At 44.2% G+C, this 27,912-nt stretch overlaps 1 protein-coding gene across 1 annotated transcript in view; it reads right to left on the bottom strand.

Annotated features, from left to right (window-relative positions):
- GARNL3 (GTPase activating Rap/RanGAP domain like 3) overlaps positions 1 to 26,658 on the bottom strand; it is a 154,895-nt gene extending 128,237 nt beyond the window's left edge. Inside the window, exons 1-2 of the mRNA XM_059926576.1 lie at positions 26,623 to 26,658; positions 2,075 to 2,245 (exon numbers count right to left, since the gene is read on the bottom strand). Of these exons, the coding sequence (XP_059782559.1) occupies positions 2,075 to 2,217 (143 nt within the window). The 5' untranslated portion in view covers positions 2,218 to 2,245; positions 26,623 to 26,658. The remainder of the gene's footprint in view (positions 1 to 2,074; positions 2,246 to 26,622) is intronic.
- Positions 26,659 to 27,912: the final 1,254 nt, after the last annotated feature.

Raw genomic sequence — 27,912 nt, 5'->3', positions numbered from 1 at the left:
AACATCTGGTTCCCGGTGGAATCAGTTTCAAATCCGGCCCCTGAGTCTGGGGTGCAGCCCTTGGCCGGACCCCGCCCGCCCTGTTCTCACGGCAGCGTCGCTAGCCCTGCGGCCGCCAATCACCAGTGCCTGGTCCCACTCCTAACCAGATTCACCAATAGGACCCGGAAGGCGCCACCTCGGGCTGCTTCCGCTGCGTCTTATAGGCTTCCCGGCAGTCCTTCCCGCCCCTTTGACTACGTCATCCAGTCTAGAAAGAAGCAGCGCTGTGAGTCCCTCCTGGAGCTTCAGAGGAAGGAAGAGTGGCCCTTCCCCCCACTCCCCCACCTACCTCCACCCCCCACCCCCCGCTCCACCTTTGGTAGATAAAGCCCAGGCTTCCCTGCCCTCCTTTCTAGAGCGCTGGAGCTGCCCACACGCGGGTTACCAGCGGCCCCCAAGAAACAGGAGCATTTCGCCCAGATTAATTCAGCATTCACTGAAATTTTAGATTTCAGTTTCAGATCAAGGAGACATTCAATTCCCATATTCTCATAAGTGGACCTACCAGGCCACGGTGGGAGGTATGGTGGCAGCTCTGAAAAGGCAGCGGTGACTCCAGACTTCTCTAGTTTCCCAGAGGAACCCAGAAGAACCTTGTCTATTTCAAATTGTATTATCGTTTAAAATCAGGCAAGCTATCAATGGCTCCTCACTGCTCGAGATATAAAAATTCATACTCCTTAGCTAGGCGTATAAGGTACTTCATAACTATTTTGTATTTATTTTTGTGTGGTTACATTTTTAAAAGCAGCATTTCTCATTTGCTGCACAAGAGAATCCCCTGGGGAGCGTTATAAAATATTGGTATCTGTGTCCCACCCTAGACCTGGGTATCTTGGGCGGATGGTGCAGGCTTTCATATGTGTTAAAGCTCCCAGGGTGATTCTCCTGTGCAGCCAGGGTTGAGAACCACTGCTTTAATGCCTGTCAACACTGCTGGGACCCACTTTCATGGATCCGTGCCTTTGCTCTGCACTTTCCTCTGTTTAAAGTGGCTTTCTTCCCCTTTCCTGCCCGAAGCGATGGTCATCCTGCCTGGCTAAGAGCAACTGCTCCCCGTTTTCCTCCCTGTCCTCCCGCAGATCCCCTCCTCCTATAGCACATTATACATGCTTCTTTTCTAACAGCGCTGGAGTTATTTGGTTACTTGTCTGCCTCCCTGGAAAGGCTGTCCCTGAAGAGTCCTCTTTCACCCACTCCAGAGCCACTGAATCAGAATCTCTGGGGTTGGCCCTTAGGTACAGTAAGCATCAATAATATTCGTTGCATTGAACTGATGAAGCATCTCATTTGCTTTTAAGGCAATCAGATTGTTGCACCTAGTTGCCTTTGATTCCCCTGGAAAGCTAAGCACCACTGTGTTGTAGTATCTTCTTCATTCATTACTTATTCATTCATCCAACAAATATTGTACAGCATAACAAAGCCCTGGGGATTCAGGAGTAAACAGGAAAACATAGTTACCACCCTACAGGACATGGAATCTATTAATATATTAGTTATAGCATAGTTATTATCATTGCTTCTGAATAATAATTGGAATTTTTTCCCCTTCTAGATACTATTTGATATTCATGGGCGAGGAGATGTCTTATTCTCTTATATCCCCAGTATGTTGCTGGCACATTGAGGGCATTCTGTAAGTGTTTATTGAATCAAGGTACCACATTTCATAGCACTTGTCACAATTTGTTCATATTTATTTGTATGATTATTTGATTAACGGCTATCTGTTCCATGAGCTGTAAATCCCCTGAGGACAGGAACTGAATCTCTTTTGCCTGCCATGCCTGAGACAAGGCCTGGCCAGAGTAGGTGCTCAATGAACATTGCTAAGTAAGTAAGTAAATAAATAAATAAATACACATAAGGCACCATTAAGAACAGAAATGAAATCTCCCAACCAAATATCCACTCCTCTCTCTCTCATTTCTCTTCCCCCCAAAGATAATTTTCTTCCTGAGCATTAAGGGGTTTCAAGTTAGAGTGAGCATGAGCCCCAACTGAGATGATGCTTCTCTTACTTACTTACAGGTTGACCTGGGCCTCTACTTCAGGGTCTTTTGTTGGCCACGTCTGCAGGGGCTGGATGCCAAAGGAGAGAGACGACTTGGCTTTCCATAGAAGGGTCTGTGCCATCTGACTCCCACTGGACCCTTTCGTCAGCGGATCCATCAGTGGGCCTGGAGGCTGCAGTGCTGTACTGAAACAGAAAGAGTTGGGAAAGGCACTGAGAACAGAGAAGAACACGGGCCCATCGCTGGCCCATTCTGGCCACTCCTCCCCAGGGGCCAGCCCATCAGTAATGAGGAGGGGGTAAAGCCAAGGCCCTCCCAAGACCCAGGTACCCCACTAAGGCAGCACCACGCCCTTCTCCTGCACACTGTGGCCTCGTGGCCCTGGAACCGTCCAAATCCTATCACATCCCTCAGCAATGAGTGGAGTCCTCAACACTCTCAAGTCAGCGGGGTCGAAGGTAAAAGGAGGAAGGTGAGCATGTGAACCATCACAAACTTATTTAGAAAAAGGCAACATTCACTGAGGAAGGGAAAGCTCTGTCTAGAGTACCTTCAGAGGATGGACCTCATGGCCATTGGTGTTTAGTCCAGGAGTGCCTGGTTTATCTCCCAATTTCCATTTAAAATAGCCAAGAAAAGCCATAAAAAGAGCCTACACTGGCAACAACACTGTAGACAAAAGGACCAAACACACATTCAAGAGTAACAAGAGTAGCATAGAGGAAGTAAGCAGTAAATGCTTGCTGAATTAACAAATGGGAATAAATTGGGAAATGCACTGCTGAAACATGCCTGCTTCTTTCTCTGATGACACAGCGAGGAAGGAGGAAAGGTGATTCTGGGATGAAGAAGGGTGGCTTTGTTAGGGAAATGTAGGCATCCCTGCTTTTTCTGATTGGAATTATTTTCTGAGCCAGTCAGTAGCGTTCTTCCCCCACCTCTACCTCAGGTGACACACAAATAAGCAAAGAAAATCCAAATACTTGGAAATGGGAAAATAAAAATAAAAAGCAATCTTAGGTAACACTTATGTCAAAAGGGACTCTTTATACTGTCTTCTTAATAAAACGCCATGACAAGGCAAAAGACAAAAGACCTAGTGGTCTTATTAGTGAGGAAGAGGCATCTGCACGGGGAGCCACCATCCTGCTGCAGGGTTTGGATGCCAAGAGAAGTGACTCCATACAGCCTGGGTATTTGGAGCCAGATGGGCACTGCCCACTCCCAAGCTGCTACAGTAGTACCAATTATAGGCTGCGGGCATGTTGCAAAAGAAAAAAAGGCCACTCTTTCCAGGTCCCCCTGGTATTCCTCCTTCATAAGTGATGACCTAGCCTCCCCCATCACCTTACCTGGGCCTGAGAAGCTACAGGCTGCATATCTGACCCAGACTGCTGGATAATCTTACTCTAAGCTGGCTTCAGGCCACTTATCTTGGCAGAAACTCTATAGACATGAAAGGCTCAAGCCTTCCACATACGACAAATGGCAAGAAGGGAAGGTTCTGCTATGACGTCAGTTGTTCTTTACTCACTGGAACCTCAAGTCTTCTGCAACCCAGTGTCACTAGAGTTTATGGCAGCCTTAGCAATAAACAAACAAATAAATAACAAAGCAGGGCTTCTGGATGAGAGACATATTTTTTTCTTTGAACCCTCTAGATTTTTTTTAAATTACAAAAATAACACTTGTATGCAAAACTTTTATTAAGAAAATGTTCCTTTCTTAATCATGCAAGTTAAAAAAAAAGAAAAGGAAAGAAACTGCTCCTAAGAGAAACCAATAAGCAGGACAGGGAGGTGAGGTTTCATTTTCAGGCAAAGTCCTGTGAAGGTTCAGCTTCAACTTGAGTGGAGCTGGGCTGTCCCACGCGGCAGCCACGTGCCACCTGTGACCACTGAGCAAGGAAATGGGGTCAGGCAAAGCAAGACGTGCGTGTGTAAAACACACACCGGACTTGGAAGACTTAGTACAAGTAACAAAGGATGCAGAACGTCTCAATAAGTTTTATATTGATTACATGTTGAAGATAAAGTGTATTAGAATTGATTTTAATGTGGCTACTAGAAAACGTAAAATCACATACATAGCTTGCTTTACAATCTGCTCGAGGCTGGTTACACCTCAGAGCTGTCCCACCTGCGACGAGGAACTGAGGGCCCCGGGCCGGGGTGAGGGCTGTAAAGTCCCCGGGTACTTGGCGCTCTCTGCACACGTGGGCAAAGCAGCTGCGGTGAGCAAGGGCAGCCCACCTAGGAAGAGTCGCCGCCCAGGTGCGGGTACTGGAGAAAAAGTGCACTGAAGAGGGGAGGGGAGAAGATTCCAGAAACGGTGAGGGGATCTGAGGGGACCCGATGGCAGGCACGACATCCCCACCTCCACTCCCTTTCCTTTCCCAGTTAACGGTTTGGTATTATTCCCATCACTCCTCTCTCTACGTATTTGCAACCTTTGTGTGACACACATACGGAGAATATATAACGCTCTGTGACTTGCTCTTCTCCCTAAACCACAGTCTTAGACATCTTTGTAAATCAGTAAATAAGGTACATCTTAACATGGAACATTACAGAATGAGATAACCTCATATGCTGCTTACATTTTTTTAATCTTTAAATACTAAGATTATTTCATTGTTTTAGTGTGTTATTGTCTAGCCCTTTCATCTTTAAAATTTGTTTAGAAACACTTAAATGCTAGTTCTTTTAAACCTTTCCCACCATTTAATTTTGTCTTTTTGCCATATCTTACCCTTAGAGTTTCTGAGTTCCTTTTTAATACTTTCATCTAATTCTTTAGCTTCATTTTCTAACTGTTCAGATGCTGTCTCATCACTGTTAATTTTAATCATTTTCCTCATTTCTGTTATCTTTTCTAGTCTTAACTTTCTAATTTAAAAAATGTACATTCCTCTTAATCTTCTGACATATTTTATCTTTCTTGTCTCACTATTTAAAATATTCAGCAGAGGAAGAACTTCTTGGAAAATGGCAGAGGAAGTGCTCATTTGCATAACTCCTTGGAACCCATGGAAATAAGAAAAAACAGCCCAATACATAGAAGAAAACTCACTGAAACAAGAGAATGACCAAACTCCATGCTATAATTCTGAAGGTCTGCTGTATACAGTTAATCGTGGACAGACTGAAAGCGAACATCAAGGTCTACCTAGCTTATGTAACGTGAGGGAGATGGGCAAGAATGTTCTAAAGGCCGACAGTGCCCGATCTGGAGGGCTGAGGCCTGGAAGCATGGGCAGCACTGGGGCAGAAGCTGTTTGTTCTTTGTTTTTCCTGCCCCAGCTTTTTAACAAGAAGGGGTGGCCTAATCTGAGGAAAAGCTGAAGGAGAGAAGGAAAAGTATATCTTAAGAGCCATTTGAACCTCTTGAAAGATATTAACCAATTACATTTGAACCCACTAAAAGAAGGTCCACGAATCATGGGAAATCGCACTGACCCAGACCCTCTTTGGAGGAGGCTCTCTGCCCTGAAGTGGGGGTGGGGAAGGCTGAAAATTTAAGGGGAGTCCTGCCACGGGGTCACATACACCATAGGCACAGGGGACTCTGCAGACAGGAGGGCAGGCATGGGGAGAGAGTAAAATCAGATGGCACATTCCCACTGTCTCTGTCCCACTTCCCAAGAAGCATCAAAGCCAGACCTCCGGCACCAGCTCTGAAAGAGAAGATTCACCATCACTCATAGAGACGGGGAAGGGAGTCAAGGTGAATCTACCCATATTATCAGTGTGTAAACACAGACCCAGACAGAGCTGCTTCTATCCCAGATGAACATGCAGGAAAAAACTAGCACAGGACCTATGAAAAGAGGTTTGCAAAAGGCAGATGACGAGTACAGACGAGAAGATTTTTAACAGGAATCAGATGAAACATATAACAGCTTTGTTTTCTCAAGAAAATGAGAGGGCAAGAACTCAAAACAAAAGATCAAATAATACATAGACAGACTTCTCAAGGTTCTAGGATAAAAATCCCAGAGTGTGGCAGGAAAAGGGTTGGTTCACGTCATGGAGGTGCTTTCTGGGAGGGGAGTGGGCCTGAAGGGGAGGAAATGAGGGCCTCTGTGAGTGAATCTCCGGAGCGGAGCGGGGGCTGTGTATGTGTGTGGTTTCCTCCTGGCCTGGGGGCAGCCCTCAGAAGCACACAGCTTACGATTTTCTTCTCTGTGACTCCCAAGCCCTCAGGGCAACTTGAGTGTTCATATCGTGAGTCTAAACGGATGGGAGTAAAGAGAAATGTGGCCTCCTTCACAGTTAGCCCTCTGCTGATGGTCACGAGGATGCAATCACTGAGAAGAACTGTCCAGCAGCCCCAGATGGGGACCAGCAGCTGTGGGGGCCATGGCCAGGCCTGCTGAGGCCCAGTGATGCAGCGAGAAACAGACCATGGGGGAACACAACTGTGGCACAAGTGCTGTCTCTCTCATACACTGATAGGTAGACCCCTGAAGGCAGCAAAATGGCATAGAAGGTAACAAGGTCTCAGTTCTGGCTCCTTCGGTGTGGCTGATATCTCCCCTGGTGAGGGCTGCATGGATCACTGAGCTGCAGCCATGATTTCATGAGGAACACGGGAAACTTCTGGGAGCCACACCCACTCCCTTGCGTTATTGACCTTGTATCTTCGTTCGGATTGTTGGCTGAAAACAACCTTAAACCAAGCACAAATCATCATTCTTGCTTATCTGCAACCAAGATCAGCATTTGGGGCCTGAGCTGGCTCAGTAGCCAAGGGAGCAGTAACCCCTACACAGCTGGGGGCAGCGGGAAGACAAATCCCTCCTGTCCCCAAATCGAAACTGCCCCTCCCGCACGCCGTCACTCCCCATCTTGCAACATTCTTCCTCCGTGGCACTCACCGCCACTGGAGCCTTCACAGTTATGTGTTTGTTTACTGGTACAGTGTCTGCCTCCCGCCCTCCCTCCACTGGAATGTTAGGTCCATGAGAGCAGGGGCCCCATCTGCCTTGTTCACGGTCTACGCCCAGTGCCTAGCACAGAGAAGGGCTCAGTAAATATGTTTGTTTGTTTTTATAAATAAATAAATTTATTTACTTATTTTTGGCTGCGTTGGGGCTGCGTTGGGTCTTTGTTGCTGCACGCAGGCTTTCTCTAGTTGCGGCGAGTGGGGTCTACTCTTCGTTGTGGTGTGCGGGTTTCTCATTGCGGTGGCTTCCCTTGTTGCGGAGCACGGGCTCTAGGCGTGCAGGCTTCAGTAGTTGTGGTATGCAGGTTCAGTAGTTGTGGCTCGTGGGCTCTAGAGCGCAGGCTCAGTAGTTGTGGTGCACGGGCTTAGTTGCTCCACGGCACGTGGGATCTTCCCAGACCAGGGCTCGAACCCGTGTCCCCTGCATTGGCAGGCGGATTCTTAACCACTGTGCCACCAGGGAAGTCCAGTAAATATATTTTGAATGAATAAGTGACTACGGGAATGCCGCAAAAATATAAGGAAAGTGTTCATATGGAATAGAGAGACTTTGTCGGGCTGTTCTGGCCCTGTTTGAATGAGGTCGCTGGTGGCCCCAGTCAGACCGCTATGGGACCTACTCTATTTCTTTATCAACCTCTGGCAGGGAGCTGCTCTGTGAGGACTGTGGCAAGTGGAGCAAAGGCAATCCATCTGCCGAGCATCAGCCCAGGCCTGGTATACGGCACTGACGCTAGGAAAGACTTCATGGCTGGCAGCTCTTCTAAAGACACTTGTCTCTCTGGTCATAAAATGCGAGACAAGCATTTATGTCCTAACTTTCATTTGTGTTAAAACTATGCAATCACCGACACTTAACTGTTGGAAAATCCACTTCACGCTGCCATCTGAGTCTTGATTTCCCATTTTTACCTCCTCGCCCACTAAAACGGCTCCAAGATAGGCGTGCCAGGTATGTAGCTGCACACCAGTGTGTGCTACCAACTTTGGATCAGTGTGTCTTATTTATGTTTGCTGTGATTGAAGAAAGATGCTGTCTGTGGCAGATATTTTGGAACAACTTGCAAAAGTTGGAAGGCTAAGACGTAATGTCCTAACCTGCTTGGCAGTTTAGAGTTCTGGACATGATTTAGCGTCCACACTCTAAATCAGATGCACTCATGAGAGACTGGTGGGGAACGGAGCCAGGCAAATGAAGGGAGAGGACAAAGGGCATCCGCTTGCTTTTATAGATCATGACAGAGCTGTTGTGGTCCTGGAGTCAGCAGCTTCCTGATTCTCTGGCTTTCTGAGGGAGCAGGGGCAGCTTTGGGGATCAAAGTAGAGTTGGTTCTGCTGTTGGCTTAGATGGCAGCTGCTTCTTGATAGATCAGCTTCTTGTTATGCAGTGGCAGCCTCCCTGATCAGTGCAGAGCACAGTGGTTCTGGGGGCAGGAGTTGTGACTGGGAGCTCAGACTAGAATCTGCTCTCCGGCCCTGCCAACAATTCTGTAAGCACTTAATTTCCATATCACTATTATATCTCATTCTGTTTCTACCAGGTAAAGTGAATTCTGTTGTCTGCAACAGATTACTGACCGATAGGCCTTATATAGTGATGTCTGTCCAATTGGGTTTTGAGCTTAACAGTTCGTGTGACCCCGTGCAGAGTGCAGAGTACGCACAATCTTCTTCTGGTGGGAGCAGTGGTATAACCTCCAGTGGGCAAGAAAAAGAGACTATGTACTTTAATGGGAAGACATTTTGCCTTGTGAGTTTAAAAGAGAGCTTGCTCAAAGCACTAGGCATTTCTGTTCCAATCAGCAAAGAGGTGCTGAAGGGCAACCAAAAGAACATACACTAATTGCGGACACTTCTAAGGTCACTGCTACGCTGGAGCAGTGACTGTGATATCACTACCCCCGACCTGCTTTTGTGTTGTCTTGAGCCTTTCCAGGTGTGTCACCTAAAACTGTTGTATCCAAAAGTGCACTGAAAACACAGAAGAGTTGAGAAATACTAGTCTAGTTTAACCTCCAGTAATAAAAATTTTACTGCATCTTGAAGTAGCCATGTTAGCTTGGGGCGCACTGACTGCTGGAATGTACTTTTCGCGTATTGAGTCCAGTCTGTTTTATCATCCCTCGTACTCACTGTGATTTTAGGTCTAGCCCTGGGCCATGCACAGAGTGGGCCTGATTCCTTTTTCGTATGACACCCTTTCAAATGTGGGAGGACAGCTTTTATATCCTCTGTGAATTTTCTCTTTTTCAAGTAAAACACCCCCTCTCCCTACTGAAATCTTTTTTTCTTTACTGGACCATTCCCATCAGACATAAATATCTTTATAAAACAAAAGCAGAACACCCCAAACCAGAACCAAATAAAGCAGTTTTTCAACTCACATCCCTTCCACCCCTGAGAAAAGCTGACTAGGTTCACTGTTTCCAGTTCCTGTCCTTCCATTATCTCTCAAAGCCAGTCCAGTGCGACTTTCATCCTTACTGTTCCAAAGGACAGCTCTTGTCAAAGGCCACCTATGACCCACATGATGCTAAACCGATGCTCAATTCTTGGCTCTCCACTGGGTGACCCAGTAGCAATATTTGACACAAAAAAATCATTCCCTCTTTCTGTTTTTTTTTTAAAATGTTTATTTATACTAATTCCTCCACCCCCCCAAATTAAATTACATCATGTATCCATGACACAATGGTTTCACATATAAGTTTCAAAGTCTAACTTTTACTTGGAATTTATATGAAGAGTTAACCTAAGTCCATCAAATCATAGTCATCCTTCCCACTAATAGTCTATTTATTGATCCCCTTTTCCTAAAGTCTCCTGGTATCCCATACATTTTTTCCCACAAATTTTTTACCTTTCCCTATTTCACTGTGATTCATAGTCACATTAAAGAACAAAACAAAAACCTGGATGCATTCTTTCAAACATCTCCTACCTGAGGGTCCATATCTACACTGTCCAATAAGGCAGCCACAAACCACACGTGGCTCTTGAGCACTTAAAATGTGGCTGCTCTGAAATACAAAGGATCATGAGAGATTACTACAAGCAACTATATGCCAATAAAATGGACAACCTGGAAGAAATGGACAAATTCTTAGAAAAGCACAACCTTCCAAGACTGAACCAGGAAGAAATAGAAAATATGAACAGACCAGTCACAAGCACTGAAATTGAAACTGTGATTAAAAATCTTCCAACAAACAAAAGTCCAGGACCAGATGGCTTCACAGGCAAATTCTACAAACATTTAGAGAAGAGCTAACACCTATCCTTCTCAAAGTCTTCCAAAATATAGCAGAGGGAGGAACACTCCCAAACTCATTCTACGAGGCCACCATCACCCTGATACCAAAACCAGACAAAGGTGTTACAGAAAAAGAAAACTACAGGCTAATATCTCTGATGAACATAGATGCAAAAAGCCTCAACAAAATACTAGCAAACAGAATCCAACAGCACATTAAAAGGATCATACACCATGATCAAGTGGGGTTTATCCCAGGAATGCAAGTATTCTTCAATGTATGCAAATCAATCAATGTGATACACCATATTAACAAATTGAAGGAGAAAAACCATATGATCATCTCAATAGATCCAGAAAAAGGTTTTGACAAAATTCAACACCCATTTATGATAAAAACTCTCCAGAAAGTAGGCATAGAGGGAACTTACCTCAACATAATAAAGGCCATATATGACAAACCCACAGCCAAAATCGTTCTCAATGGTGAAAAACTGAAACCATTTCCTCTAAGATCAGGAACAAGGTAAGGTTGCCCACACTCACCACTCTTATTCAACACAGTTTTGGAAGATTTAGCCACAGCAATCAGAGCAGGAAAAGAAATAAAAGGAATCCAAAGTGGAAAAGAAAAAGTAAAACTGTCACTGTTTGCAGATGACATGATACTATACATAGACAACCTAAAGATGCTACCACAAAACTACTACAGCTAATCAATGAATTTGGTAGAGTAGCAGGATACAAAATTAATGCACAGAAATCTCTTGCATTCCTATACACTAATGATGAAATATCTGAAAGAGAAATTAAGGAAACACTCCCATTTACCACTGCAACAAAAAGAATAAAATACCTAGGAATAAACCTACCTAAGGAGACAAAAGACCTGTATGCAGAAAACTATAAGACACTGATGAAAGAAATTAAAGATGATACAAACAGGTGGAGAGATATACTATGTTCTTGGATTGGAAGAATCAACATTGTGAAAATGACTATACTACCCAAAGCAATCTACACATTCAGTGCAATCCCTATCAAACTATCAATGGCATTTTTCACAGAATTAGAACAAAAAATCGCACAATTTGTATGGAAACACAAAAGACCCCGAATAGCCAAAACAATCTTGAGAAAGAAAAACGGAGCTGGAGGAATCAGGCTCCCAGACTTCAGACTATACTACAAAGCTGCAGTAATCCAGACAGTACGGTACTGGCACAAAAACGGAAATATATATCAATGGAACAGGACAGAAAGCCCAGAGATAAACCCATGCACATATGGTCACCTTATCCTTGATAAAGGAGGCAAGAATATACAATGGAGAAAAGACAGCCTCTTCAATAAGTGGTGCTGGGAAAACTGGACAGCTACATGTAAAAGAATGAAATTAGAACACTCCCTAACACCATACACAAAAATAAACTCAAAATGGATTAAAGACCTAAATGTAAGGCCAGACACTATAAAACTCTTAGAGGAAAACATAGGCAGAACACTCTATGACATAAATCACAGCAAGATCCTTTTTGACCCACCTCCTAGAGAAGTGGAAATAAAAACAAAAATAAACAAATGGGACCTAATGAAACTTAAAAGCTTTTGCACAGCAAAGGAAACCATAAACAAGATGAAAAGACAACCCTCAGAATGGGAGAAAATATTTGCAAATGAAGCAACTGACAAAGGATTAATCTCTAAATATACAGGCAGCTCATGCAGCTCAATATCAAAAAAACAAACAACTGAATCCAAAAATGGGCAGAAGACCTAAATAGACATTTCTCCAAAGAAGATATACAGATTGCCAACAAACACATGAAAGGATGCTCAACATCACTAGTCATTAGAGAAATGCAAATCAAAACTACAATGAGGTATCACCTCACACCAGTCAGAATGGCCATCATCAAAAAATCTACAAACAATAAATGCTGGAGAGGGTGTGGAGAAAAGGGAACCCTCTTGCACTGTTGGTGGGAATGTAAATTGATACAGCCACTATGGAGAACAGTATGGAGGTTCCTTAAAAACTAAAAATAGAACTACCATACGAGCCAGCAATCCCACTACTGGGCATATATCCTGAGAAAACCATAATTCAAAAAGAGTCATGTACCACAATGTTCATTGCAGCACTATTTACCATAGCCAGGACATGGAAGCAACCTAAGTGTCCATCGACAGATGAATGGATAAAGAAGATGTGGCACATATATACAATGGAATATTACTCAGCCATAAAAAGAAACGACATTGAATTATTTGTAGTGAGGTGGATGGACGTAGAGTCTGTCATACAGAGTGAAGTAAGTCAGAAACAGAAAAACAAATACCGTATGCTAACACATATATATGGAATCTACAAAAAAAAATGGTTCTAATGAACCTAGGGGCAGGACAGGAATAAAGACACAGACATAGGGAATGGACTTGAGGACATGGGGAGGGGGAAGATTAAGCTGGGACGAAGTGCGAAAGTAGCATTGACATATATACACTACCAAAAGTAAAATAGATAGCTAGTGGGAAGCAGCTGCATGGCACAGGGAGATCAGCTCGGTGCTTTGCGACCACCTAGAGGGGTGGGATAGGGAGGGTGTGAGGGAGACGCCAAGAGGGAGGGGATATGGGGATATACGTAGGCATATAGCTGATTCACTTTGTTATACAGCAGAAAGTAACAGAACACTGTAAAGCAATTATACTCCAATAAAGATGTTAAAAAAAAAATGTGGCTGCTCTGAACTGAGATGCTGAAGTGTAAAATACATACCAGATTTCAAAGACAGTACTGAAAAGAAGAGGAAAGTATCTTAATTATTCTTAATATTGATTACATGTTAAAATGATAATATTTTGGATATACTGAGTTAAACAAAATAAACTATTGAAATTAATTTCATTTTTTTTTCACTTTTTAAAATATGGCCACTAGAAAATCTTAAATTCCATATGTAATTCTACACACTTGCTATCACCAGAAGGAGCCACTTACTTCGTTTCACTAAACATCCATGAACATCCTAGATATCTTTCCAAGTCAGAATACAGATTGGTATCAGTCTTTTTAACAGATGATTAGTATCGTATTGACACATTCCTGATGGACATTTTTTTTACACTTTTACAAGCAATCCTACAGTGAACTGGAGCCTTCTATATACAGCTTCTTGGGCAGCCACACCTCATTGCTAACTCATATTTGCCTCCTGTCCTCTAAGATCCTAGCTCAAGAGACAACCACACGTGTGGTTCAGACTTTCCAACACCTCTACACTTGCGTGCTGCTTTAAAATTTTTTTCCCCAGGAAAACCAGCAGTGAGTCTCACTGTACAGGCCAAATCTCCTGATTTTCCTACAGCATGGTTTGTCAGACTTCATCTTTGTTCAGATCTTCAGCTCTGGAAACCAGACAACCAAATATAATTTCTCATATTAACCTTCTAAAGCAAAACTAATTTGACTATTGTCTTCCTCCAAGAAAGGAATCTGGTTTGTATTAACTTAAACTCTTAGTGAATAATAAAAGTTGTTTTTTTCCCTTCTCTTAGGAGAACAGACATAATATGAAAATTAATTTTCTCTGTTGGCCCTAAGAGCCCATTATGTCAGCCCGATACAAGACAGCTCCCAATAGCCTTTCTCAGGAAGACTGCTGTTTTTCCAGAAGAAAATTGACAGCAGCAGATCTATTTGTGATTAAATACTTAAGGGCCTGACACACAAAAAAAGAATAATGACATAATATAGAGGGACAAAGGCTGTGAAAACAGCTCACATTAAAATGCTTGTTTACAAGCATTGGGGAAGAAAAGTCTCCTGAAAAAAAAAAAGAAAAAAAAAATCTAAGAATCTAAGAGTCAGGAGAAACATAAGGAAGAAGAAAAGAAGGCAACCAAATGCATAATGGATAACTGTTCTTTTCTGATTCTGTCTTGGCCTGGAAAGCCATCTTTAGGAACACGAAAGCATTTGTCTTGGCATCAAATTTGTTCTCACAAGGCGTGGGTTATATGCATTACTAATAAGGAAGCCGCTATGTAGGAAGCAGTATCTGGGAAAGTGGAAAATATGTTTTCCATTTGTAATTCAAAATCTTCTGTCTATGTAGGGCTCTTCCCTCCCTGTGGCTAAACATAGTAAGCATAATTTAACCACTCAACTAAGGTAGTCTTTTACAATGAGTACTAAAAAATGCAGAAATCCCATTCTGTGACTCTAGGGTGACATCTGGGTATCTATAATTTGGAAAGCTTCCCAAATTTAATGGCACTTTTTTTGGGCAGGGGGGCAATCCAGTATCCATTCCCCTTCTTCTGGTAATAGTACTATGATTTTTCCTTTGGGGAATCACTTCCTTGTGGTCTCTATGAAGTGATCTAACCCCTCAGTTCTGGGTTGGGCACATGACCCAGGCCCAGCCAATTAGCATGTTTTACCCCCTTCTGGCCAAAATGATTGGTTCACAGATGAGCAGAGAACCCAAGAGATCCAACGAATGTTAAGCCTGGGACGTGCCCTAGAACCTTTGAGAAAGAGGTAATATCTTTCTGCTGGGATTGTCCATTGATAGAAAGTAATCCTGGACTCATTCATTTTCTTTGCCTCCAAGAGGAAAGACCTTGAGGATAAGGTCAACCCAGAAAATGAAGAAAGATTACTGATGACATTATTTGAACACCTGGATCTATCCTCTCCTAAAGCTTGGTCTCCCCCAGCATTCTGCAGTTGCATGAACCGATGATTCTCCTCTGCTTGACATTCATAGCCTTTGATAATCTTTTTAAAAATTTTAACAACTGGTAAGGCACTAATCAGAAAAGGTGCAGTGTGTTACTAGTCCTGCTTGTGGCTGAAGGAGAACTGTTCAATGGTGATTACAACTGGGTAGCCAGGAGTAGGAATCACTCGACCACAATCCAAGCCACCACTTTTCACCTGGTATCAGAGCCACAGGCACTGCCTACTGCAAGTGGCTATGAAAGCAGAATTATGAATGATGGCTGGTAAGTATAATGAGGCAAGATTTGACTTCACTATTAGGGAAAGATAATAGAGTTGCCCAATAACAAAAAGGCTTGCAGTAGTGGGTTCCCTGACCTTAGATGTAATAAGCAGAAGTTGGATGACCAGCTGCAAGTGTTGTTGTAGAAAAGATTCCTGTATTATCCTAGAGGAGTGGTTTTCAAAATATGTCCCTGAGCCAGCAGTACTGGCATTACTTGTGAGCTTGTTAGAAATACAATTCATAGACCCACCCTGACCTAGGAAATCAGAATCTTGGGGGGGGTGGGGGAGGGGCAGAAAACGGTCTTAAGAAGCCCTCCTGGTGATTCTCATATATGTCAGGTTTGAGAACCACTATATTAGACTTGAGAGCACTGGTTCTCAAACACAGTTTCCTAAGCCCCCATCTCCAGAGACTCTGACTGAGTAAATTTAGGGTTGGGCTTGAGAATTTGCATTTCTAACAAGTTCCCAGGTGATGCTGATGCTGCTGACCTGGGGACCACACTTTAAGTACCACTGTCTGCGAGGTTGACCTAAGAGATGTCTAAAGTTCCATTCAATGTTGAGATTCTTTGACCTTGAGGATTTACGCTGCAAATCCAGTCCTACTACGTAACCCTGTTAATGCTTTGGTTCACATGTGGTCTGGCTCCACGAAGTGTTGGCAGCCAAAATGACACAGCTCAGCAAGAGAGGAGTACTTTAAAATAACTCAGGTTCATCACAAAGTCACAAAAGATAACAGATATATTTCTTAAAATATATCTTAGAGCAACAAAAACAATAGGGAAACCTATTAGCCACACTCAGACAAAGTAGGTGTTTCTGCACCCCCTACAGGTTTTTATTTAGGCAGTCCTAACCAGTGCCCTGTGAACCTATTGTCCTTTGCCTCAATCCCTCTTTTCCTAAATCTACAGCTCAAAACACTACAAAAAAGCAAGGCAGGACCTTGCTCTGAGGGCAGGGGAAGAGGAAAAACTGAATGGGCAAAGCTAGAATTTTAATGAGGCATGGGAAGGGAAAGGTTGAGAACCTTCACATAAACATTAATCATTTTTGTCCATAACAGTTATGATTTAGTAATGCTTTGTGCCAGACACTGTTTTTAGCACTTTGCACAAATCAGTTCACTTAAAGCTCACATCAATATTGTGAGAGCGGTATTACTGTCATTTTACAAATGAGTTAACCAAGGCTCAGAGGGGTTAATCAACTTGTCCAAGGTCACACACACAGCAAGCGAAAAGTCAGAAACCTGAACCCAGGTCTGTGTCACTCCAAAGCCCTTTTTCTTGAACACAGCCTGATATGCCTTCCTACAAAATGAGGACAAACACATCTAGGGCAAGTGGCTTCACAGCATCAGCGTCTGGCCCTATGGCCTCCAGGTTTCCCAGCTAGTCCTCCTCACTGCCACCTGCTCGGAGGCCTCTTGGCTGGGCCCCTCCTTGCTCCTTTGTGTTCATTATGTGTTGTGTCTGCCCGCCAGTTGTCGGAGCTGATACAGCACTGGTCCCCACCCCCCAGGCCACAGACCGGTTTTGGTCCTCGGCCTGTTAGGAACCGGGCCGCACAGCGGGAGGCGAGCGGCGAGTGAGCGAGCAAGGCTTCATCTGCCGCTCCCCATCGCTTGCATTACCACCTGAACCATCCGCCCCAACCCTGGTCCGTGGAAAAATTGTCTTCCACGAAACTGGTCCCTGGTGCCAAAAAGGTTGGGGACCACTGTGATACAGGATAGTCAGCAAAGACAGTTGCCATCCTGAAATAATGCCTTTTTTGCCTTGATGTCACCAAGATGATTGAGTAAATATGGTTAAACCAGATTCTGAAAGGCCGTAAACACAAGGCAGCGGCATTTAAACTTGACACAATAGGAAATGAGAAGTAGTGGAGGACTTTTGGAGTAAGGGAGGCTAATCTGGCAACACACCCACAAATTAGGCCAAGGCTCTCTCCCCTGGCTGTCCATCACAATCACCTGCATCCCACACCCCATTACCACCCTGGACTTTCTGGAACAATAGGCCAGGAGGAGGGACCCACACACTTGTATGGTTAAGATGTTTCAAAGGTGACTGTTCTTCATTGGCCCTAAAAGTCCACGATGTCAGCCCAATACAAGACAGCTCTTAATATTTCTCACTTAAAAGGGAGATGATTTGGATTAATGGATTAAAGAGGTAATTTTTTTTTAAAGCAACAGAAACATTAGGAGAAACTGTAGATGAACATTTATCTTTTTAAGTCAGGGAGGCCTTTTCTAACTAAGCATAAACAGGAGGAATAAATCAGTGGATTTGACTAAACTTAAAAAAAATGATAATAAAGTCTCAAAAAAACACCATAAAGAAAGTTAAAAGGCAAATAACGAAGTGCAAAAAATATTTGCTACAGAAGGTGGAGTCAAGATGGCGGTGCGGGAAGACGTGGAGTTAGCGTCTCCCCACAACTAGGGCGCCTGCCGGCCCTGGTGGGAAACTCTGACATCCAAGGAGATGGGAAGAACCCCAAAGTGAACTGGTAGGACACAGGGGGACTGAGGGGGGAGGAGAAGTGGAGGCCAGACAAGATCTGCGCCCCTGAGGCTGGGGAGATGAGGAGAGGCAGGTGTGAGGGGCCCTCCCAGGCCGGAGGAGCAGGAGAGGAGAAGAGTGCGTTTGCCCTGCCCACTTGAACCCAAGGAGCCTACTGGGCTCCCAGGTGAGGTCCCCTGCCCTCTGAGACCAGGGGTGGGGGGCACGACTCGGCCCCTTCTGTTCCTTGAGCCTAAGACTCACCCCCCACAGTCCCCAGGGCCTTTTCCAGTCCCGTGGGTCCTAAGCATAGGCCCCGCCCACCACCCAAACCTTGCAAAAAAATATGTCACACATGAAGAAGCAAGGTAAAAACCTACAAACCAAATAGATAAAGAGGAAATAGGCAGTCTACCTGAAAAAGAATTCAGAGTAATGATAGTAAAGATGATCCAGAATCTCAGAAATAGAATGGAGGCACGGATTGAGAAAATACAAGAAATGTTTAAAAAGATCTGGAAGAACTAAAGAACAAACAAACAGAGATGAACAACACAATAACTGAAATGAAAAATACACTAGAAGGCATCAATAACAGAATAACTGAGGCAGAAGAACGAATAAGTGAGCTGGAAGACAAAATGGTGGAAATAATGCCGAGGAGCAGAATAAAGAAAAAAGAATGAAAAGAATCGAAGACAATCTCAGAGACCACTGGGACAACACTAAACGCACCAACATTTGAATTATAGGGGTCCCAGAAGAAGAAGAGAAAAAGAAAGGGTCTGAGAAAATATTTGAAGAGATTATAGTAGAAAACTTCCCTAACATGGGAAAGGAAATAGTCACCCAAGTCCAGGAAGCACAGAGAGTCCCATACAGGATAAACCCTAGGAAAAACACACCAAGACACATATTAATCAAACTAACAAAAATTAAATTCAAAGAAAATATATTAAAAGCAGCAAGGGAAAAACAAAAAATAACATACAAAGGAATCCCCATAAGGTTATGACCTGATTTTTCAGCAGAAACTCTGCAGGCCAGAAGGGAGTGGCAGGATATACTTAAAGTGATGAAAGAGAAGAACCTACAACCAAGATTACTCTACCCAGCAAGGATCTCATTCAGATTCGATGGAGAAGTCAAAAGCTTTTCAGACAAGCAAAAGCTAAGAGAATTCAGCACCACCAAACCAGCTTTACAACAAATGCTAAAGGAACTTCTCTAGATGGGAAATACAAGAGAAGGAAAAGACCCACAAAACAAACCCAAAACAATTAAGAAAATGGTAATAGGAACATACATATCGATAATAACCTTGAATGTAAATGGATTAAATGCCCCAACCAAAAGACACAGACTGGCTGAATGGATACAAAAACAAGACCCATATATATGCTGTCTACAAGAGACCCACTTCAGACCTAGGGACACATACAGACTGAAAGTGAAGGGATGGAAAAAGATATTCTATGCAAATGGAAATCAAAAGAAAGTTGGAGTAGCAATACTTGTATCAGATAAAATAGACTTTAAAATAAAGAATGTTACAAGAGACAAGGAAGGACAATACATAATGATCAAAGGATCAATCCAAGAAGAAGATATAACAATTATAAATGTTTATACACCCAGCATAGGAGTCAATACATAAGGCAAATGCTAACAACCATGAAAGGAGAAATCAACAGTAACACAATAATAGTAGGGGACTTCAACACCCCACTTACACCAATGGACAGATCATCCAAACAGAAAATAAATAAGGAAACACAAGCTTTAAATGACACAATAGAACAGATAGATCTAATTGATATTAATAGAACATTCCACCCGAAATTGGCAGAATACACTTTCTTCTCAAGTGCACATGGAACATTCTCCAGGATAGATCACATCTTGGGTCACAAATCAAGCCTTGGAAAATTTAAGAAAATTGAAATTGTATCAAGCATCTTTTCTGACCACAAAGCTATGAGATTGGAAATCAGCTACAGGAAAAAAAAACTGTAAAAAACACAAATACATGGAGGTTAAACGTGCACTACTAAATAACCAAGAGATCACTGAATAAATCAAAGAAGAAATTAAAAAATACATAGAAACAAATGACAATGAAAACACGACGATCCAAAACCTATGGGATGCAGCAAAAGCAGTTCTAAGAGGGTAGTTTATAGCAATACAATGTCACCTCAAGAAACCAGAAACATCTCAAATAAACAAACTAAACCTTTTTTTTTTTTTGCTTTTTCATACTCTTTATTGCCAACAGTCAGTTTAAAATGGTCAACATAAAAAAAAAACTGATAATAAATACTGCTCTTTGGGCTGTAATAAATAAAAAGTTTATTAACAAGGAATGCACTTTTCCAGCCACAAGTGTCTTCAAAAAAAAAAAAAAATTTATATATGGCCATAGTTCACAGTTAAGCAGCCAAAAGCTGCTCCAATTACAGCCTTTAAACAACATGGGAGCGTCCTCCCTTCTCCCTCCCCTTCAGGAAGTATATTCACAGTTCCAAGTCCTCTGTCTGAAGTGCTCTCCACAGAGAGAAGTTAAGTCAATGCACCTACACTTAAACGAAGAAGTTAAGTCAATGCACCTACACCTAAACTAAACCTACACTTAAAACAACTAGAAAAGAACAACAAAGAAAACCCAAAGTCAGTAGAAGGAAAGAAATCATAAAGATCAGAGCTAAATAAAGGAAATAGAAATGAAGAAAACAATAGCAAAGATCAATAAAACTAAAAGCTGGTTCTTTGAGAAGATAAAATTGATAAACCCTTAGCCAGACTCATCAAGAAAAGAAGGGAGAGGACACAAATCAATAAAAATAGAAATGAAAAAGGAGAAATCACAACTGACACTGCAGAAATACAAAGGATTTTAAGAGACTACTACAAACAACTATATGCCAGTAAAACGGACAACCAGGAAGAAATGGACAAATTCTTGGAAAGGTACAATTTTCCAAGACTGAAACACCAAGAATTAGAAAATATAAACAGACCTATCACAAGTAATGAAATTGAAACCGTAATTTAAAATCTTCCAGCAAACAAAAGTCCAGGACTAGATGGCTTGACAGGAGAATTCTATCAAACATTTAAAGAAGCACTAACACCGATCCTTCTCAAACTCTTCCAAAATATAGCAGAGGGAGGAACACTCCCAAACTCATTCTACGAGGCCACCATCACCCTGATACCAAAACCAGACAAAGGTGTTACAGAAAAAGAAAACTACAGGACAATATCTCTGATGAACATAGATGCACAAATCCTAAACAAAATACTAGCAAACAGAATCCAACAACACATTAAAAGGATCATACACCATGATTTATCCCAGGGATGCAAGGATTCTTCAATATATGCAAATCATCAATGTGATACACCACATTAACAAATTAAGGAATAAAAACCATATGATCATCTCAATAGATGCAGAAAAAGCTTTTGACAAAATTCAACACCCATTTATGATAAAAACTCTCCAGAAAATGGGCATAGAGGGAACCTACCTCAACATAATAAAGGCCATATATGACAAACCCACAGCAAGCATCATACTCAATGGTGAAAAACTGAAAGCATTTCCGCTAAGATCAGGAACAAGACAAGGATGTTCACTCTCACCACTCTTATTCAACATAGTTTTGGAAGTCCTAGCCACAGCAATCAGAGAAGAAAAAGAAATAAAAAGAATACAAATTGGAAAAGAAGAAGTAAAACTGTCACTGTTTACTGATGACACGACACTATACATAGAAAATCCTAAAGATGCCACCAGAAAACTACTAGAACTAATCAACGAATTTGGTAAGGTTGCAGGATACAAAATTAATGCACAGAAATCTCTGGCATTCCTATAAACCAACAACAAAAAATCAGAAAGAAAATCTAAGGAAACACTCCTATTTACCACTGCAACAAAAAGAATAAAATACCTAGGAATAAACCTGCCTAAGAAGGTGAAAGACTTGTACTCAAAAAACTATAAAACACTGATGAAAGAAATCAAAGATGACATAAACAAATGGAGAAATATACCACGTTCTTGGATTGGAAGAATCAATATTGTGAAAATGACTATACTACCCAAAGCAATCTACAGATTCAATGCAATCCCTATCAAACTATCAATGGCATTCTTCACAGAATTAGAACAAAAAATTTTACAATTCATACAGAAACACAAAAGACCCCGAATAGCCAAAGCAATCTTGAAAAAGAAAAACAGAGTTGGAGGAATCAGGCTCCCTGACTTCAAACTATACCACAAAGCTACAGTAATCAAGACAGTATGGTACTGGTACAAAAACAGAAATATAGGGGCTTCCCTGGTGGTGCAGTGGTTGAGAATCTGCCTGCTAATGCAGGGGACACGGGTTCGAGCCCCGGTCTGGGAAGATCCCACATGCCGCGGAGCAACTGGGCCCATGAGCCACAACTACTGAGCCTGAGCGTCTGGAGCCTCTGCTCCGCAACAAGAGAGGCCGCGATAGTGAGAGGCCTGCGCACCGCGATGAAGAGTGGCCCCCACTCGCCGCAACTGGAGAAAGCCCTCGCACAGAAACGAAGACCCAACACAGCCAAAAATAAAAATAATAAATAAATAATAAATTAAAAAATTAAAAAAAAAACAACAAAAAACAGAAATATAGATCAATGGTACAAGGTAGAATGCCCAGAGAAAAACCCACGCGCATATGGGCACCTAATTTATGACAAAGGAAGCAAGAACATACAATGGAGAAAAGACAGCCTCTTCAATAAGTGGTGCTGGGAAAACTGGACAGCTACATGTAAAAGAATGAAATTAAAACACTCCCTAACACCATACACAAAAATAAACTCCAAATGGATTAAAGACTTAAATGTAAGACCAGACACTATAAAACTCTTAGAGGAAAACACAGGAAAAACACTCTTTGACATAAACCACAGCAAGATCTTTTTTGACCCACCTCCTAGAGTTTCGGAAATAAAAACAAAAATAAACAAATGGGACTTAATTAAATTTAAAAGCTTTTCCAAAGCAAAGGAGACCATAAACAAGACAAAAAGACAACCCTCAGAATGGGAGAAAATATTTGCCAATGAAACAACAGACAAAGGATTAATCTCCAAATATACAAACAGCTCATGGAGCGCAATATCAAAAAAACAAACAATCCAGTTAAAAAATGGGTGGAAGACCTAAATAGACATTTCACCAAGGAAGACATACAGATGGCCAAGAGGCACATGAAAAGATGCTCAACATCACTAATTATTAGAGAAATGCAAATCAAAACTACAATGAGGTATCACTTCACGCCAGTCAGAATGGCCATTATCAAAAAATCTAGAAACAATAAATGCTGGAAAGGGTGTGGTGAAAAGGGAACCCTCCTGCACTGTTGGTGGGAATGTAAACTGATACAACCACTATGGAAAACAGTATGGAGGTTCCTTAAAAAACTAAAAACAGAACTACTATATGACTCAGCAATTCCACTATTGGGGCATATTCCCTGAGAAAACCATAATTCAAGAAGAGTCATGTACCACAATGTTCATTGCAGCACTATTTACAATAGCCAGGACATGGAACCAACCTAAATGTCCATCGACAGATGAATGGATAAAGAAGATGTGGCACATATAGACAATGGAATATTACTCAGCCATAAAAAGAAACGAAATTGAGTTATTTGTAGTAAGGTGGATGGACCTAGAGTCTGTCATACAGGGTGAAGTAAGTTAGGAAGAGAAAAACAAATACTGTATGCTAAGGCATATATATGGAATCTAAAAAAAATAAAAATAAAAATGGTACTGAGAACCTAGTTGCAGGGCAGGAATAAAGAGGTAGACATAGAGAATGGACTTGATGACGTGGGGTGGGAGGGCGAAGCTGGGGCGAAGTGAGAGTAGCATCGACATATATACACTACGGAATGTAAAATAGTTGGCTGGTGGGAAGCAGCAGCATAGCACAGGGAGATCAGCTGGGTGCTTTGCGATGCCCTAGAGGGGTGGGATAGGGAGGATGGGAGGCAGGCTCAAGAGGGAGGGGATATGGGGACATGTGTATGCATATGGCTGATTCGCTTTGTTGTGCAATAGAAACTAACACAGTATTGTGAAGCAATTATACTCCAATAAAGATGTATTACAAACAAATTAAAGTAGCTGAAAAAAAAATTTGCTACATATTTGACAAAATAATTAATTCCCTTAATAAATAAAAAGTGCTTCAATTCAATAAGGAAAAGATAAATATTCCAAAGGAAAAATGGACAAAGTACATTATATGTATTTCATTTGAAGAAGAAATACAAATTATGAATAAATGTGAGAAAAAAGTTTCACCTCACTACTAAACATGGAAATTCAAGTTAAAACAAGGTATCACTTTGGCAAATATTTATAAATGATAATGCCTAGCAGTGAGGATGAGAAAAAACAGGCACATTTATATGCTCTTGGGAGAACTATAAACTGGCACAACTTTCTGGCGGGCAATTTGGCCTTATGCTTCAAAAGCCTTTAAAATGTTCATTTTCTGGGATCCAATAATCTCTATCACTTCTCTGAATTTATCTTAAGGAGATGATTACCTCTTACAGACTCATACACAGACTAATGTACATGGATTCAATGTGTCTTTAGTACGAGTGAGAAACTGGTAATAAACTGCATGTACAATAATAAAGGATGGGTTAAATACATTGTCTTCCAACAAACAAATTATTTTTATAATCACAAAAATGGTAATCATTATTTCTATGGCTTATATGATAATATCATGGAGTGTTAAATAGAGGGAAACACCTTTGGAGGCCGAGAAGTCATTTAGTCTTTCAGGTGTAACGTCATGAAGACAAAGGAGGGGGTGGTAAAAGTGAGAGTTCAGAGGAAGAGAGAAATCTTCTAAACCAGTGCTGTGCAATATTGGAAACATTAGTCATATGTGGCTATTTAAATTTAAATTAAAGTTAAATAAAATTTAAAATTCATTTCCTTAGTTGCATGAGCCATATTTCAGGAGCTCAATACCCACAGGCGGCTAGTGGTTACAGTATCAGACAGGATGGGCTATAGAATGCCTCCATTATCACAGAAAGTTCTATTGGACAGTGCTGCTCTAAACATTCTACCTCAGGCCTGGATCCAGCTTTTGACTCATCTCTTCAGCCTCATCTCTTGGTGCACTTTCCAACCTTCATGCTCCAGCAACAAGAGTGTAAGCATCAGAAGGGCAGAGACCATATTTGCCTGGTGCTCCCGGTCTAGTGGGGGAGAGGTGTTATCCGGGTAATTATACACAGTGGTGTGTAGACTAGCCGTCAATGTGTAGATTGTTGATACAGCACAGAGCTCAGGCCGGGGTTCAGGGAAGACTTCCCAGAGGAGGGGTCGGCATTACCCAAAAAGTAAAGACAAGACTATTCTAAGTAGAGAAAAGAGCATGGTATGAGTAAAGGCACAGATGAGAGATAGCACAGCATAAGGGAAGAATTACCAGCTGGTCAGGCATTTATTTATTTAAGAGATAGTAAATGCCTGCGATGGGCCAGGCCTGAGCCAGCCTCCAAAGACAGAGCAGTGAACAGCTATGGTCCCTGTCCTCAGGATGCTTATACTCTCATCTGGTACTGCTGGAGCACCAAGGGTGAGGTGAGGTGACAAGGGCCTGGCATCTCATATTAAAGGTCCTGTTTTTTATCCTAGAAATTGAACCCTCTTTTCTGCCACAGGGAGAGCCAGAGTCCCACTTCCTATCTTTCTCCCCTTCCTCTGCCCCAGTCCCCATCGCGGCCCTGGGAGATGGAGAGCTCCTGGGAGGCGGGAGGAGAGGTAAGGCATGGGAGGGGCACAGTGGACAGTGCAGTAAGACTCTTCCAGCGGCCAATGAGAATGTGGATTTGAGACGTGGAAGAATAAAGACGGGAAGTGTAGTTGGGGGGCTGCTGGAGTATTCTAGAAGGGACCAGGGACTGAAAAATGGGAGGGCCCACTTCAGTGACGTTGGAGCGGGAGAAGACACTCCAAGTTAAGGAGATGCCCTCTGAGGGAAGGAATCTCGCCGAGCAGAGGGAGAGCCACCGAGCGCGGCGGGGGAGGGCGTGTCTTCCGGGCAAGGTTCCAGGGAGAAGAAGGACCCGGACACATCAGGCGAGTTCCCCAAGCCAAAGGAAGCGGGCGGGAGGGGCACGGGCACCCCTGGCAGAGGAAAGGCATCGGCGGGTCAGAGGGGCAGGAGGGGCCGGGCATGTCGGGGGCCACCAGCCAGGATGGGCGGGGCCATGAGGCAGCAGGTGTGCGTTACCTGGGGAGCCAGGCTAGGAAGGCTGGAGCTGGCCTGGGTCCTGGGGGAGCTCAGAGGGACTCCCCGGGGAGGGAGACCTACCTCCCTTGGACTTTAGGGGGGCTATTTCCCGACCTTGTCCTTGAGCATTTACAAGAGGCGGGCAGGGCAAATTCTCCACAGCCCGAAATCCGCCTATAGCCACGGCTTTGCTCAGGGCCCGCCAAGGGACCGACGCTTTGGGGGCGTCTCGTCGGGTCTGGATTCTCGACTCTCGTCAGGTGCTTCTCTGGGGCAATCCCCTCCCGCACCTGCCGCTCGGACAGCCCAGCCCCCTTCGACTCCCGGCCGCTGTGCTCAGGCTCCTCGCCCGATCTCTTCAGACCACCACCTCAGCCGAGACCCCTCCCCCCGCCGCGACCTCGCGGCCCTCGGTCCCCTCAGACGGCCACCCCCCACGTGGCCGGCTCCCCACTTCCGCCCCTCCCGGCCGCACCCCTCCCGGGCCGCTGTACCTGGGGCTCTCGAAGCTGCACCCCCTGCGCCGCAGCGCCGCCCTCTTCTGCCGCAGGAGCGCAGCGGCCGCCCCGCCGGGCTCTGGCTCCATCGCCCCGGGCGGGGGCCGCGGGCTCGGGCGCACTCGGGTGGGCTCGGGCCTCGGCGGGGCTCGGCGGGCCGCTCGGCTCGCGCGCCGCAGCCCACGCCCCGCCCCGAGCGCCTCTGCCCGGCCTAGGCCCCGCCCTGGCTCCGCCCCTAACTTCGGTCCAGCCGCTCCGTGCCCCTCGGCGGGATCTAGGCCCCGCCCTGGACCCGCCCTTTGGCTCAGTCCCGCCCACTCTGTGCTCCTCAGCCAGGTCCAGACCCCGCCCAACCCCGCCCCGAACTGCGGCCCAGCCCACTCCGCGCCTCTCAGCCAGGTCCAGACCCCACCCCAGCTCCGCCCCGCACTCCAGCCACGCCCCTCCCGCACAGACCTCGTGGGGTTCCCTGTGCGGGCTGTCAGCACCTCTGCTAGGCCCACAGGCCTAAAATGCCACCCCATCCTCAGCTCCGTACAGTCCACGACCCCTCCCCTCCCGCTCCGTGGCCCTCAGCACCGACCCAGGCCCCACCCACGTACCCTCCCACTACTGAGCTCTCGCGCGCGGCCTCCGCCCTCACCCCAAGGGTCGGTTCCTCAGAGAGTCGCCCCTCCACATCTCAGTACCTCTCGGCCCTTTCTAACGTAGCACTGTCCTCTCTTAGGGCCGCCTTTCCCCGTGCCCCAACCATAGGCAAGGCCCTGCTTTTTCTCTCCAAAGCGCCCCCTCTCCCCCCCCTCGACAGTGCCGGCCAAGCTCAAGCTCCCAGCCCTGCTCAACCCAGCCCGGACAGTCCCCGCCCACAGCACCGCCTCCGCATGTGGCCCCGCCCACTCCACCTCACCTCCGCGGGTGCCCTGGCCCTGGCCTGCCGGCTACATTCCCGGGTATGATGTCGGCCCTCGAGGCTAAATAGGAATTCTACCTAGAGTTTGCGTTAGCTCGCCGATCTCTCCATCCGTCAAAAGGAGGTACTGCTTTCTCCAAGTGTTGTTTGTGGTGCCTATCGCAGTGAGGCTGAGGGGCTGGAGATTTGCAGGCTACCAGTTGTGAGCTGAAGTCTTGACTTCATCACTTTCCTGCACCGTCAGATGCATCCATCTCACAGCCCTCGAACACTGCCCTGGGGCTGAGGGCAGCGACCCCATCCGGGTAAAGCTGTGGGTCATTGTACCATCTAAGTCGTGAGGAGCAGGTGAGCTAGGGCCCCTCAGCCAGCGGGGC

Source organism: Balaenoptera ricei, chromosome 6 (assembly GCF_028023285.1).
Source record: "Balaenoptera ricei isolate mBalRic1 chromosome 6, mBalRic1.hap2, whole genome shotgun sequence".
Classification (NCBI taxonomy): domain Eukaryota; kingdom Metazoa; phylum Chordata; class Mammalia; order Artiodactyla; family Balaenopteridae; genus Balaenoptera; species Balaenoptera ricei.
The sequence above is the reverse complement of the archived record's forward strand: the minus strand, read 5'-3'. Positions and strand labels throughout refer to the sequence as shown.